The sequence below is a fragment of the Achroia grisella genome, unplaced genomic scaffold, assembly GCF_030625045.1.
Source record: "Achroia grisella isolate CSIRO2021 unplaced genomic scaffold, CSIRO_AGI_Agris_v1 utg23560, whole genome shotgun sequence".
Lineage (NCBI taxonomy): Eukaryota > Metazoa > Arthropoda > Insecta > Lepidoptera > Pyralidae > Achroia > Achroia grisella.
The window spans coordinates 14,427-31,230 of record NW_026712732.1 but is presented as its reverse complement, the minus strand read 5'-3'; the positions used below and the strand labels follow the sequence as shown (position 1 = coordinate 31,230).

Sequence of the window (16,804 nt, the reverse complement as noted above, 5' to 3'; positions counted from 1 at the left end):
TAGATAAAAATTAACTAAAATAATTATTTAGTTAATTGACGGCCTCAGTGGTCTAGCGGTTTAGCACATAACCTACTTCTGATGGTCACTGGTTCGATTCCTTGTACGGTACAAAAATTTTTATTCACGAGGATGATTGCCTGTATCTGTCTGGATATTTTCTATGTTTATTATGTATATATTTACAAATAAAATACCTATCTATGTATTTGTATCAGTTGTCTAGTACCTATAACACAGCCTCTGCTTAGGTTGGGACTAGCCCACTATATGTGTGCTGTGAGTAATTGTCCTCAGATATTATTATTATTTATTTTAATTAATAAGTAACCTCAATTTTTCCTGTTTATGTGACATTCCTATTATTACGTTATTGTAGATATTTAGTATTTAATCATGTGATCAAAGAACTAACAACAAGTTTAAAAATTTTTAGGGAATGGTTCGACTTATGTAGCTTATTTGTTGGTCAATAAAGTTATTTTTTTTTTAATATAAAAAAAAACTTTTTGGACTAGCGTTGCCTACAGACGCCACCAGAGGTGTCACGTGCACACATCAGGCGTCCATAGGCTACGGTAACCATCAGAGGGTCCGTAGCGTTGCCGACCCTTAAGAAATTATTGACCCTTGAATATATTACAATAGACTTGTGTATTGTTCCAGTTATACAATAAAAGGTACGCGACATCATTTCATCACGACACCCAGCTCTTTTTCTCTCTCTCAATCTTGGAGACGTGCCCCCCCACTAAAATCTCCAATACGTCCAATACAATCTACCATATACCTAGTCATGGAGGGTGCCTTCATTTCGCATTCATCCGCAATGGATACAACTATACCAGCATCTCTCGTATCAGTTTGATTAATCGGTATTTTCGGTATATCGATTAAAGAAGGTGACAGAAAGAAACATAAATACCCGCAAAAAATTCATACCGACCACATAAACTTACGACTTTTCGCTCAATTTCGGGTAGTAAATCACTAAACCATGCTCTCCACCTATACACACAGATACCTGCATGGCGACAGTAACTATTACTATTAATATATATTAATTAATGCAAATTACTGTCATCCAAACGCTAAATTAAACTATAAAACCGGTATTTAATAAATTCATGACGTCACTACACGAGAATGGCGGCAATAATTTTAAAACCTAACTTTTTAAAAAATTGTAGCCATTTTTCATGTCACTGGAATTTATACAGAGCTAGCTGTTCAGACGGGTTTGTCTGCGCGAAACCTTCAACATTAATCTATGCGAACAAATGTCTGCAAAAAAATTTCTGCTAAGGAAAGTGTCCAACATTATACTTAACATAAAAAAATTAATGCCTGCAAAAGTATAAGTAGTAGTAAGTATCAAACATCATATAAAGTTCTCGTGTCACAGTGTTTGTAATAAAACACCTACGAAACGGCTTGACCGATTCCTATGATATTTTGTTTATTTATATGTATATTCAGAAGACATAAGAATAAGGTATACATTATTTTTCATACCCTTAAGGGTTAAGGGTGGTCCACCCGAAAAAAAAATAAAAAAACATCGGTTCCATAGTCTCGCACAAGAGTTATATTGGTGCTAAAAAAGGATCATTTCAAATATATGCAATGAATCTATGCAACCTATAGCTAGTCTTAAATCTTAATCTTATAAATGCGAAAGTTTGTAAGTATGGATGTTTATTACTCTCTCACACAAAGCCTACTGAACCGATTTTTGTTAAACTTTATAGTAATATAGCTTACGAATCAGCATACATAGGCTATCTTTTTAATTGAAATTTACATATTGAAATTTAACGCAGATAATTATAGATATCTAACTAAATAGATGGTATACGAACGAATAAGAATCAGAACAATCTTCAGCATATTTATATTAGCATTACAAAAAACGTAACGTAAGGCTGCTTATGAGGGCGAAACCCTAAAAACAATTTGCTTGCAAATATATAACGCGAAAAACTGTATACACAATTTCATACAAAAATTGTTTTGTTCTAAGTGACGCGTGCCTGAGCTCGTTAGCGATGAACCTTCGTCAAACATTTAAAAATCGAATCTCGTGTTTTCTTTTTTATTTTTTTAAGCTCAATGTCGATCAGTTCCACAGTTATTGGCGTGAGTCACGGTCCATTGAAACCAGACCCACCTTATATGAAGCATCACGATTGCACTGCACATGTTTATTCGTACATTAAATATAACAGTAATCCTACCGCTGCCTCGATTATATCAGATTACACGGCTTTATGCGAGCCTACATTACGCTCATAAACAATTATTATCGCAAAATATGGTAATAGGTTCTAACGTTTATGAAGACAATAAAAAAGATCAAATTTTCAACCGGATGTTAAATAATTTATTATCGTATCTACATATCATCAACCTGGATATTTTTATCCTAGAATTGTATCGCCAAACCAAAAACATCCACAAAACTCTATGGTCACCACAAAAACAAACACTGGCCACTTTTAAAAGTGAATCGTAATTCGAATATGGAAGGCTTGCGTCCTCATCCGCGCGGCGACGGCAACTGTTCGCGCGTGATTCATCCCATCTCGTCGTGTGTAAGGAAAATAAAAAGTCGTTCGGTTTGGAATATATAAAAAAAACGCGTATAATACACTGGTACACGCTGACGAGAAACGTTGCAAACTAATAGTTGTGGGCACGAGAGCAGAACCGACAGGCGCCAACGTTTGCTAAGATCATCGGACCAGACCTCGACCCATCTAATGCTATATTTTATCGATTTATTTATCTGAAACTAGCGATCCGGCCCAGCTTCGCACGGATGTTACGATCTTTAAATTTCTTAGCTTGTTCTATACTATAACACGCATGTATTATACATATAAACCTTCCTCTTGAATCACTCTATCTATTGTTGAAAACAGCATTAAAATCCGTTGCGTAATTTAAAAAATATAAGATTGGTTGATATTATTTTGTTTAAATTGAATTATTACTGAATTATTTTGTTTAATTTCAATGGTTATATATTATTTTGTTTAATTCCGCCACCATTAGCATGTGTGAGACCACAAATATTCATTGTGGAAAAATGACCACCGCTACGGGAAGTATTACCGAACCGAGGAATCGAACCCGCCACTATCGGAAGTAAGGCAGTGTGCTACACCACTGGACCATCGAGGCCGGTTTCGCGTTTAGATTTGAATGGCTGGTTTGGTATTTCATTTATTTTATGTTCCGGTAAAATTCTGAAGACTTATATATGGCCGTCAAATTGCAATTATCGCCGACAGAAAATATTTGTGATCGCGTGACGTTACCAAGCAATGTGTTACAATTAACTGCTATTACGGAGTTTTCTCGTCTCGTAATGAGTGGCATCGGATATTTGTTAGTATATTGTGATAATAGAAATAGAAATTATGAGACATATATATAAAAAAAAAACACAGGTATCTACACCCGTCCGAAGCCAGGCCGAGTAGTTAGTATCAATATAAAGAAGCATATGTACTATTCCTATTATTATTACTTTGTGTTTTTTAAATCCATATATATGCCTATGTCCAGCAGTGGACTGCAGTGGGCTGATGATGATGATATTCATACATAGGGTTGTATGTTTTTTTAAAACCTCATAATAAAAAACAGGTCCAAAAAATTTGGGCTGGACAATCCTTCTCACTTAGGGATATGAAAAATAGATAGCCCATTCTCAGACCTACTAAACTAACTATGCATTAAAGTTCATAAAAATCGGTCAAACCATTTCGGAGGAGTATGGTAACTAACATTGTGACACAAGAATTTTATATATATGATATATTACGAAACAAATAAACGGTACTCACAAAAAAATAAATAAAAAAAATTGTCTGTTTGTTTTTGCTAATCTCTGAAATGATTGGACTAATTTTGACAGGACTTTCACTCGCTGATAGCTAATGTTATAAGGAATAACTTAGGATACTTTTGAAGTCGTAGCAAATAAAATTAATACGTAACGTTATATATATATATATATATATATATATATATAGAATAGTAATTTATTTTATTCTCCCACACATCCTGAAAGCAAATTCAGCATAGGAGAAATAATTAAAAATTCTCCACTAGCCGTCTGAGCTAACGGTATATGCTGGCGGGGCATCAGTGGATGATAGGACGACATGAAGTCAGGTCAGTTAGCCCATCTAGCAAACTACAGCAGGAATTTATCATGATGGTTTCCAAGGGAAATTGCGTGCAATGGTTATTAGACTACATTACAAACAATCTCCTTACTCCAAAAATGCAATGTTCAACAAAATTTGTGTAATAATGAACACCACACAAGTTTTCTGATGATTTTCCTGATTCGATTTTTATTATAACACAGGGGACAAACGAGCATACGTCTCACCTTATGGTAAGTGATTACCGCCGCCCATGAGCTCCCGCAACACCAGAATTGCAAGAACGTTATCGGCCTTTTAAAAAGGAATAAGCTCTTCTCTTGAAGGTTTCAATATCGTAACGGTTCGGAAATACCATTGCTGGAAGGTAGTTCCACAATGTAATTGTGCATTTCTAGAAAATCGCACTGTGGAGGACCGCCATTCATCCAGATGATCAGGATGGTATTTTAGTTTCTGGCGGGTGGTAGGTACGGTGGTGAAACTCAGCTCCATTAAAAACATGGCATTTTAAAGATTTTGTATGAATATAAACTGTCTTATTCGGCAAAAAAAAAACTCTTGCACATATAACCGCGCGTGCGTTATAACATATATACTCGGCTTGTAGCTCATTATCACAAAAATGCGATACACGACTTCAGTTTATATTCAGTAGATATGATTCGATGATAAATTCTAGCGAAAAAAGTGTCTAGACTGCAACTATTCACTTTTTTCAAACTATACTATAGTCGCAACTGGCCTATACAGCTTCACAGAAAGATAGGGCGCCAGTGCAGGTGGCACTTACAGAGCGACCGAAGGCCTCGAGTCTGACGGATACGACTTTAGTCTGAGGACACCGCTAGGGGTTCGAACCTCAGGTTAGGCCGTCGTCACTTTGATCCACGATTGAGTCTACATCCTATTTTCAAATAAAATTACACAAATCATAAAAATATTCATTTTGATTAATTCATTGGTTGAAATATCTAATTTATCGTGGTACGGAATATTAATTTTCTAAGGATTGGCACTACAGTATTTCCTTCATCCTTTCCTATTCCCGCACATATCTTTGTTTTAAGTGCGAGCGAGAAGATTCGCTTGTATCGAAAGTGACATATTGCGCTCGCGCGTCACTGTTAAATTGAAGTTGACACTGAATTACCGCCTCGAACGCGTTTAAGATCAAGTTTTTTGTTATTTGTGATAATTAATAAACATTTTAATCCACCGCATCGCTCTAGTATGTTCAAGTTCATTGTGTTTGTGCCATTGTTGGGAAGCAAATCGGTGGGACCAGCAGACACCGATAGCCGCCGCACTGTAACTTACGATTCAAAGGTACTGTGCCTTCTTCCTTACCAGAACAGGCGTTGTGTTCCAGCAGGCAGCTCTCAATCAGCAACCTAACAGTGTATCGTGTCAATTCACGTACCCGTCATATTCAAATCAAAATCAAACCATATTTACTTTACCCGTACCGCCATTATGTTTAGCATGAATACAGTTACCATGAACATTCATTCATTCATTCATAATTTAAGAGCTACGCTTTTGTCGGTGAAGCTCTTGCCACTTTCCACCATGAACATATATATATTAATTAAGATTAAGATAATTCAGTCTGAAAATGGGGAAAATATGTAATTATACTTATGATAAAGTGAAGGGGTAATGGATTGTTAGTAATGGGGGTTAGTGACCCCATTACAAACAGGGTACCATGTTAGGTCGATCTCTAAGAGTTACGCGCAAAGGGTGTGAGTTCAAAACTGGCTGATACTACAAAAACTTTGTCAATTTATATTTTAACCGACAGTCTGACGAAGGAAACACCGATAACAAATCAGTTGCGTAATCATTACATAGTATAAAACAAAGTCGCTGTCGCTGTCTGTCCGCCCCTATGTATGCATAAATCTTTAAAACTACGCAACGGATTTTGAAGCTTTTTTTTTTAAATAGAGTAATTCAAGAGGAAGGTTTGTATGTATAATTGCTATTTTTTCGAATAAGTACTGAAGATTATATTTATTATATAAAAGATTTTGATTTTAAAAGATTATATGAAGATTATATTACATAAAACGTTCATATTTAACTTAACTTGAAAGATATAAGCGCTGTGACAGCGGTGGCGACTTTTTTTTATACTATGTAAAGATAGAACATAAAGCATAAATAATATAGAGTAACAAACGCCTGGCAAACATCAAACCAATTGTACCACATAAGCAACATTGCTATGATAATAAAGTAAGTGGCACTAACGAGAAGCAGATGTCCTCGGTAAGTGAATAAAAAATAATATTTATTCAAATAAACTTAATATAAGCACTTTTGTAGAGTCAGATTTTTTATTCTACCACTCATTTGTAACGAAGACTCATCACAAGACGAACGATCAAGAAACGTGGGAATATCGAACTCGTCACTATCGGAAATTAGATTGTGTGCTAAACTTCTAGTAGTTTCACTAGTAGTTCCAGCAAGGTCGTCAATACACTTATTTATTTATTTATTGCAGTATCACAATAATAGCAGATGCATGATAAGACAGCACACTGAGGGCCTCGGTAGACCGCCGGTTTAGCACACCGCCTTACTTCCGATGGTCCGCGGGTTCGATTCCTCGCACGGCACAAACATTTGTATTCCTGAGTATGATTGTTCGTATCGGTCTAGGTATTTTCTATGTATAATATGTATGTATTTACGAAAAAAAAATGTATCTATGTATTTATATCAGTTATCTAGTACCCATAACACAAGCTTTAGCTAGCTTAATTTGGGTCTAGATGGCGCTGTAAAATTGTCTGGGGAAATTTTTTTTTCTCAGTTTATTAATTTTTTTTTTCTCTCAGCTTTTGTTGGGTTTTTTTTATTATTATTATTATTATTACATCCATACAGAATGTAGTTAAGTTTTTACAATTTTTGTGACCCCCAGAAAGGACATGTCAAAATATTCTTTCCTTTCATTTTACTTTCTATATACTTATTTATTTATGGGTATAAATGTTTTGCTAAAAGTGACTTATAATATTATAGTTAAAACTTATCCTATACGTTAGGCTGGGATCGCGATAACTACGTAAACTTTTAATAAACTTATTACAGCAGAAATATTTACTTTTCATGGATAACTTGTTGAAATAATATTTGTATGTCAAGTTATATTTGTTTGGGCTGGTCGTGGTATTTGTTATAACTTTGTAACAATGGGTTTTTAAAACTTTCGTGTTTAACATACATTACTAGCTACTCGCCCCGGCTTCGCCCGGGTGTGCATGTATTATACATGTAAACCTTACTCTAGAATCACTCTATGTATTAAAAAAGACCGCTTCAAAATCCGTTTTTAAGATTTTGGCATACATAGGGACAGACAGCGACAGCGACTTTATTTTATACTATGCAATGATATGACATTCATTCTTTACATATATTTATCTTTATTCATTGATATACAATTTACATTTATATAGTCGTAATTATGTAGATTTAAGATTTAAAGATTTATATAGGGCCGGACAGACAGCGACAGCGACTTTGTTTTATACTATGTAATGATTTATATTGATAACTGGGTATTAAACGACGAAGTAACGGGAGTAACTAGTACATCATTCAATCAGTCATCTGGCAGGGCCGTGATTGAGCTGAGTCATCTGGAATAAACTACCCGGCTATAGCAAGACTGCTCCCGAATTAGATTTCAATTACATGTAATTGGCTGAAGTATTGGTATTGTTGGATGAATCAATTTCTAGTTTATTTTTATTTGCTTTGAATAGGTTACATTGTTCTTACAAATTAATTTACAGTTCTATATTCAGCTGCATTTTGAGCATGCAAATTTAAATTCATGTTAATATAACTTGTTAAATGTTAACAACGAATGTCATAATTATTTATATTGTTAAATGTCCAACATTAAGTAATAATAAGTATGTCCAAAATTAAAATTAAATGTAATAATAACAATTTATATCATTTATAGGAAATAATCCGTGTTTGAAGTTGAGTTGTTGAGGATGTAGAAGAAAAAATATATTTTTTTGCTTATTCACGTTACGGAGGTGCGCGCGAGCCGAAGAGAGAACAAAAGGCGCGGCAACCGATTAGTACTGAAAGAAAATCGCGAGAGACGCTGCAGTCGCGCTCGCCCGCATACGTCCTACGTCCGCCATAACTAATGTGACCATTTATTCTTCGACTCAAAACGGGACACAATAAAGAAATATATCCGATAAATATAATTAAACATTTTGTTTATTCATAGATAGTTTATATTTATCTGATAAAAATAAAATGTTTTGTTATCGGAGGAACAAATTTGACTTTTTAAGAAGTATTTAAGTAAGAAGGACACTCTTGGCACATTTTTTTTATACTCACCTTAATTACCAACAACTAACAACCGGCTCGTCTACCCAAAATTTCGCACCGTTACCGAAAACGGGACAATTTTGCGTCCCAGAGTCCGTTTCGGGGACACCGGGACTCGTAATTATAAAAAGGGACTGTCCCGTTCATTACGGGACGTCTGGTCACATTAGCCATAACGCGCGTTTATTTAACATTAAGAATACATATTAATATTTTAGAACATTTAGATCTTTTTATATTTACGTGTCGCCTACACTAGTGGTCAGCCAAAGGTAGAATTTTTTTTAAATTTTCAATTGGGTCTTTGGTCTATTGTCAAGGGCTAAGACCTGTAACACTGCGACCTGTATAGATCTAGTGCTCGCTTTTATTCAAAGTTCGCTACTAGACCCGTAAGGGACAAGAATTATACGTTCATAAGTGGCTAAAATGTCCTACATGGATAAATGATTTTTTAATTTGAATTTGAAGTCATTGATAACTTACCACTTGTATGCACACAGAACGCTTTATAAATGTTTATTTTTGGCGATAGTACAAAGTTCACAGATAGATCACGTCGATCTAGATAGAGCAGCATTTTGTTGAGTGATCAAATTTTTATGATTTTTATTTTTCAATAGCATATATGGTGGTCACTCTATTTTCCCAAATGTGTATTTAAATGAAATTGTATTATTGTAAATATGTACAATTAAAAAAAAAATACGAGCTGAGTTTCTTGTCAGTTCTTCTCATCTCGAAATCATTCCGAACTGACTGTAGATTTGACATATCATAAGAGTCTGTAATAGACCTACATGAAGAATGATATTTTGAATTTGAATTTGATTCTTTCATTATTAGATAATATGGATTTATGTTTCTTAAACGGCAAACAAACTATAATAATAATATTTATTATCATGGACAATTTATATTGCACCATCTAGCCATAAACTAAGTAGAGTTTGTAGTGTGTGTACTACACAACAAATATAATAATAATAATCTCCGGCCAATTCATTCACAGCGCCATCTAGACCCAAGTTAAGTTTAAAGCTTGTGTTACGGGTACTAGATAACTGACTTTTTTTTTCGTAAATATATACATATTATACATAGAAAACACCCAGACCGATACAAATAATCATACTCATGAATACAAATGTTTGTGCCGTGCGAGGAATCGAACCCGCGACCATCGGACGTAAAGCGGTGTGCTAGACCGCTAGACCACCGAGGTCGTCAAATATACATACTCTGAGTCTACTATAACTCTCAACAATAAGCTCATACAAGTAATTAAACTCATGAATACAAATGTTTAAATCGTGCAAGGAATCGAACCCGCAACATACCGATAAGCGGTTGCTAAACCGCCAGACCGCCGGGACCGTCGAACTATTATTCAGAACACTTGGTATGGAAATCAATTAGTAGATTTTTTACAATTTACCAGCTTTGTCTTGTTACAATTACAAATTCCGGATGTAACATTTCAAAATAGAAAGTAAAGTAAAAAAATGTACAGTCATCCTTACGGGTAATATTGCACAACGGTATAGGTCATTGCATATCACCAGTCATCATGATTTTAAACAACACACTAACTTATACAAAAACTGTTATTATGTAATCGAAATTTCTAGATTAATCATCATTAGCTATCATTTTAATTGAATATAGTTGCAATTGAATACAGTTTATGCAGTATCTATGTGATTACAAGCTGTTCCGGAAAACACTCTTTTGCTACATAAACTAATATCGCTATTTAAAAATAGGGGATGATAGTAGAAGGGTCAAAAATAAGATTAGTATGTATGTATATTTTTATGCTGAAGCATAAAAAACATAATAATAATAAAAATAATTCCGAAATAAAAATTAACAAAAATTAACAACATAGAATAAATTTTTAGGTTGAGCCATCCTTATCAGTTAAAATTCATAATAAGATGCTGAAGTAAAAACATAATATTAAAAAAATAATGCCGAAATAAAAAAAATATAACAAAATAGAATACATTTTTGGGGTGAGCCATCCTTATCAGTTAAGGGTATAACAAAATTATAATAAGCTATTTTAAGACCTACCGAGTTTACATACATAAAATTACATAAAAATCGGTTCAGTAGTTTTAGGATGCCATCGCGGACAAACAACGTGACACAAAGTTTTTATACATTAAGAAGATAAACAAAATATTCCGCAGAGACAAATATTTATTGTAAGGACCACGGCATCAAGAAATTCTATCATAGTTTTTAATGGATGTGGTTTAAGAGAAGTGTGTCCACATAACATAATAAAATCTATTAGAAAACTCTTTATTCAAATAAACTTAAATTTAGGCACATTTGAAAAGTCATACTTATTCTACCGCTCATTTCAAAAGCTGTCTTATCGCAAGAAGAATAAGAAAGAAACTTGCGTGTTGCGCTTTTAAACAATTAACATCAACAACACAGTAACTTTACATTTTTAAGTTGTAAACAAACTATCAAGTATCACTAATTCATTACAGTCAAAATATTAAATACACAAACTACTAAAATTAGAGCAGACCAGTCCTTACAAGCAGTATTCGTTCACGAGTATGACGCATGAGCCAGTCATTACTCTCGACCATATTTTAGGGAATCCAGTCCCACCTCTACTTCACTATAAAATTAAGATATATATATATATATATATATATATATATATATATATATATATGTGGGTATTTTTCAGTATTCGCACTATCTCTAAACAGACCTTGGGTCTCGTGTAATCCAAAAGCGCGCTAGCAATACTTTTAATCGAAATTTTGTTATAAATATTTACGGTCTGCTCCTCTAGGTTCTTCTATTATTACATTTTAAATTTAAAAGTTTTATTTTTTCGTTATTCTGAAAATGTAATACATTTCCAACATCTAGCACATTTCCTTTAATTTTTATTCTGTCTAGGCTCGAATAAGCTCAAGATTGGTCCTTTTTTTTGTGAAAATCAAGATTTTTAGTTACGTATAATTTTTTTGATCGTAATGTAATAGCGTTTCAATTTTCAATATATATATATATTAGTATATATATATATATTGAACGACAGCTAGTGCTGTCGCGGCAAACGTTGTTTTGCCTTAAAATAAAAAAAAAATTTAGGGGTGGACTACCCCTAACATTTAGGGGGATGAAAAATAGATGTTGGCCGATTCTCAGACCTACTCAATACGCTCACAAAATTTCATGAGAATCGGTCAAGCCGTTTCGGAGGAGTATGGGAACGAAAACAGAACGAACACTATATATATGATACAAATGTATAGACAAAGTTTATACTCTTTCATGCGAGGCAAGATTACCAAAGCAATAAACTTTCAAACACTATGTTTTCTACACACAAAAGCTTTCAATCTTCGTAATGTCAGCGACGAATACACAATGAAGCCGTAATAAATACCGATTACTGTCCGAAAACCGAAATTGGTCAAAGAATACGAGTTAACGGTAAATCTTGAGGGTTGTTGTTTGTTAAGTTTGTGTGGAATTCGAGAGAAGATTGATGCTTTAATAAAATTAAAGGTAAGGTAATAAGCGGAGTTTGGTCTTAATGTATGTACAGACTATCTGCCTTACCTATTTCAGTTACCAAGCAATTTGCTGGGAGTTTTTCGTATATATTCACCTAATCTTTACCTTATGTGACATTAGAATATATTTTTATAGCATAGGGGACAAATAAGCTTGGGGCTCAGTTGATGGTAAGTGATTACTGCCGCCCATGAGGGTTCCCATGCAACACCAGGGGAATTGTAAGTTCAGAAGGAATAAGCTGTTTTCTTGTTACAATTGTATTGGTTCGGAAATACCACTGCTGGAAGTTGATTCTACACTATGTTTGCGAAACAAAAAGATTCTATAAAACCGCACGGTGGAAGATTGCCATTCATCTAGATGATCAGGATGGTACTTTAGTTTCTGGTAATATTCCAAACAATTCCTCAGAATACCCGTGTAAAAATAAATGCACAGAGATTAAATGTCTCGCCGCAAAGTCAACGGGTCGAGTCTGTCACAAAGACGTTGATTACCAATAATTCTGGCTGCTCCATTCTGAATGCGGTGAAATGGAAGTAACAGTTAAACAGTGTAATTCTCAAATCAAACAGAATTTCTCAAATACGTGCACTGCTTCCAGAGTTTATTTTCCTCCCAACAAAATCTGCTCTCCTCTATATTATTAATACAGAAGGTAGAGGTTGAAGATATTTCTAATTCGAATTTTTAATTAATACGAAGACTTACCCGATGCGATGTGGCTAAATGTGCTAAATGATGAGCGGGCGTGGGTCGTTCATCACTGGACTCATCACCGGATCGCTCGCCGGTGAACACCGAGTCATGGGACACCGACAGTCCGCTGCTATACACTCCCTCTCTGTAACAACAAGCGTGATATATGAATTTAGAATGAACATAGCAAATAAGTAGTAAAACAACAAGACAGACTTTTAATTATACCTTTTATTGCGCCAAATACAGAAAATAATTATAATAGTAAATAATAATAATGTCAGTACAATTCACACAGCGCCATCTAGACCCAAATTGAGTCAGCTAAAGCTTGTGTTATGGGTACTAGATAACTGATACAAATACATAGATTTTTTTTCGTAAATACATATTATACATAGAAAACACCCAGACCGATATAAACAATCATACTCATGAATGCAAATGTTTGTACAGTGCGAGGAATCGAACCCGTGACCATCGGAAGTAAGGCGGTGTACTAGAACACCGTGGCCGTCGTCGAGTTTAGAATGAATCTATATTTAGTAAATATAGAAGTACAAGAGATATCATTTATTATACTTTTTATTGCAGCAAATATAGAAAATAATTAGAATAATAAATATATGAATATTAGCTGATATAAAAGGCGATCTTATCGCTAATATACAGTGTGTTAGATATCGGATTTCAGATGACTGATCCACGCATCGTATATTATATTTTAACGACGAAATACTATACAAAGGGGGGTCTCACCCCTATGAATGACGGCAATTTTTTAAATTTAATATCTAGCATTTTTACGACTTCACTAAAACTCATTTTTTTCATGTTTTCATATCGCCCTGAAAAGTTCTCTGAAAGATTATATTATTTGCTGGTATTTAAAATAATTTTTGTTAAGAAGTAATGCAAAATTATCCATGACATCCTTCAGTTCAGCCGAAAAACTTGGTAAAAATTCACTAATAATTTTAGTTAATATGCGCTACCTAAAAAGACCTGCTCATTAACACATTGTTTTTTTTTTGCATTTAATCTGTTCACAAGGAACTGTGTTAACAAATGAACATCACATTAGTATCATAATTCAGACTAATAATAAAAAAAAGTGTCTAGCACACATGTCAAAATTACAAAAAAAAAGCCAATCAAAGGTCAATTTCAGCATGAATTTACAATCAATGTGTGGGCAGGATTATTGAATGATCAATTGATTGGCCCTGAGACTGGAGAGACTTTAAACGGAGAGAGATTTTTGGCATTCCTAGAAAACTAATTTTTAGAAGAGAAGCACCCCTGCAACAGCACTGTCCGTGATCACTTAGGTTCTAGCGAGTGGGAATGAATTCTCTGTCGATGGCGAGTGGTGCGATGGCAAAACGTAGCCGTAGGTATCATGTTGAAGAATTCCTTATAACATGTGCGAAACTGTGGTGCCAATAGTAATCGACACGAGCACCTTTGCAGGTACCGCTGCAGGACGTATAAAGAACAGGGGTTCAAGAAAGAGTATACTAACTTTCTCCTAGCATGTCTCTCAGCATCTAGCAGCTCACTGGTGGAGCTACTTTTCGGGTCGGGTGAGGCATCCGTGCGAGTTCCACTTCCGCGTCGCTTGAACATGCGCCGGAGGCCGCGTAAGAACCTCCCAGTGCGGCCTTCGCCTGGAATTGAAACATCGAAGTGTTTATTAAAAAAACTAATTGAACCGGCAAACCATATAAATTAATATAGCTAATAAATCAAATGTGTATATTAATAATAAAAACCCAAAATTTGACCCCTTCTACCATCTACCCCTAGATCGTAGAAGGGTTTAAATTTTGGATTGTGTGTATTTTTTAATGCCAATTCATACAAAAGTTGAAATTAATCATTTTGACCTAAACATAAAAAAAAAATTTGGGAAGGAGCAAAAGGTTTTTTTAATATTTAGGTTTTTATATTCGATAAACTATAAGAAACAAAAATACCGAACTCATACCGAGTTAACCGTATAAAATAGACATGTGTCCTGAACTTTTTTTTAGAACTTTTAAAGAAGAACATTTCCGTTGTACATATTTTTTGCGTAACTTTATGTAACCGTTTATGCAGTGAAAGAATGGGAAGCACTCAAAATGAATATTTTTTGCCACTTATCATCGTTCATTGCTGTTTCGCTCCTGTTGGACGTGGCGTTATGTTATATAGTCTATATGACTCGGAGCCTAGATAACCTAAAAGTTAAATAATTTTTAATCGTATCAGCAGACCAGAAGATTACCTCAAACAAACAAACAAACTTTATCTCTTTATAATATTATCATCACCATCATCATTTCAGCCCGGAAGTCCCTTCCCCAAAAATCTCCAGCTTTACAGCCCCAACGGCTACTTGTCCTACGAGCTAAGTGCCCTGCCCATTGCCACTTCATTTTCGCAATTCCTCGGGCTGTGTCGGTCGCTCTGATTCTTCAGCGGATCTCTTCATCTCTGATACGCTCACTCCAAGCACTCCAAGCATAGCCCTCTAGGGACTCTGAGTTTATTTATGATGCCCATAGTTAACGACCACGTTATAAGTATAGAAAAAAAACTGACCATGGTGGTGTGTGTCGGTGTGCGGCGGTCTGTAGGGCGGCTCGAGCGAGCCTTCGCGTACACACGACATGAGGCCCGCGCCGCCCCCGCCCCCGCCGCCCGACATCCGCCACGCCTGCAAACAGACGAACAAACACTCGTTAAATTATGCAAAATATATCTTGTGGCAATATTTTATTAAATTTATGTTTGTCATTTTATTTATACAGAAATAAAAAATATATACTACGCCAACTGGAAACCTTAAAAAGTATAATATAATAACTATAGTATATTATTAAAAGGAGTCAGGCAAGGTTCCGAAGATACTGGCAGAGTTCCCCCTTTGAATAGCTAGACTAATTCTTTGTCCGAGGTGCCAGCTGCCAGCTCTTCTGTGTGAAATTTATAGCCTATGTCTCATTCCGATGTCTAAGTTATATTACTGTAGTTTTGTCAAATTTCGTTCAGTAGTTTTTGCGTGAAAGAGTAACAAACATCCATCCATCTCCTTTACGACCTCGGTGGTCTAGCGGTCCAGCACACCGCTTTACGTCCGATGATCGCGGGTTCGATTCCTCGCACGGCACAAACATTTGTATTTATGAGTATGATTGTTTGTATCGGTCTGGGTGTTTTCTAAGTATAATATGTATGTATTTACGAAAAAAAAAATTATCTATGTATTTGTATCAGTTATCTAGTGCCGGTAACACAAGCTTTAGATAGCTTAACTTGGAACTAGATGGCGCTGTGTGAATTGTCCTGAGATTATTATTATTATCCATCTATCCTTCCATATAGACAAACTTGCGCGTTTATAATACTATATAAGTAGGATCATGTAGGAACTTGACAGCATTGTCTCCGCGGTACTCATTTTTAATGGACATTACTCCTATCCAGTGGGATTTCTCAAAACCCCTGCCCTAATGGATGCCTACATCACACGAGGAACTTCTGTCTAAAATTTACAAGTAATGGTCTGTACAGACGTATAAAATAAAAGACAATTCTCTTTAGTATACACACTACAGCTCTATACCATAAATTTCCATTCTGTGGAATATTCAAGAGATATATGTAGCTAAATATCTTTGTATATTAGAGCTTGACATTTTACATATGTATATCAAATCTTGATAAAACGTTTATAGGACCAGATGAGAAGCATCAGCATTTAAATAAAAAAGAATCACCAAAATAAGTTCGCCGAGGAAAATTCTGAGGTGAAAACACAAGAAAATCACAGTCGAATTGCTAATATTCTTAATCAGTGTTCATAATTTTAAGTAATTTCAATTAAGAAATAAATATAGATACAAATAATAATAATAAAGAAACAAAAACATTAAACACAAATAATAAATTGTTTCAAATGAAAAGCAATTGATCCCTATTTGTATACAGTA

General features: G+C 34.8%; 1 protein-coding gene across 1 annotated transcript; it reads right to left on the bottom strand.

Annotated features, from left to right (window-relative positions):
• Positions 1–12,836: 12,836 nt before the first annotated feature.
• On the bottom strand, positions 12,837–15,523 carry LOC131842454 (uncharacterized; the record flags this gene model as incomplete). Its single annotated transcript, XM_059190983.1, has 3 exons — positions 15,414–15,523; positions 14,350–14,494; positions 12,837–12,969 (listed from the first exon to the last, which is right to left on the bottom strand). Coding segments are annotated over exons 1-3 (384 nt in total), but the record flags the coding sequence as incomplete, so codon positions are not given.
• Positions 15,524–16,804: the final 1,281 nt, after the last annotated feature.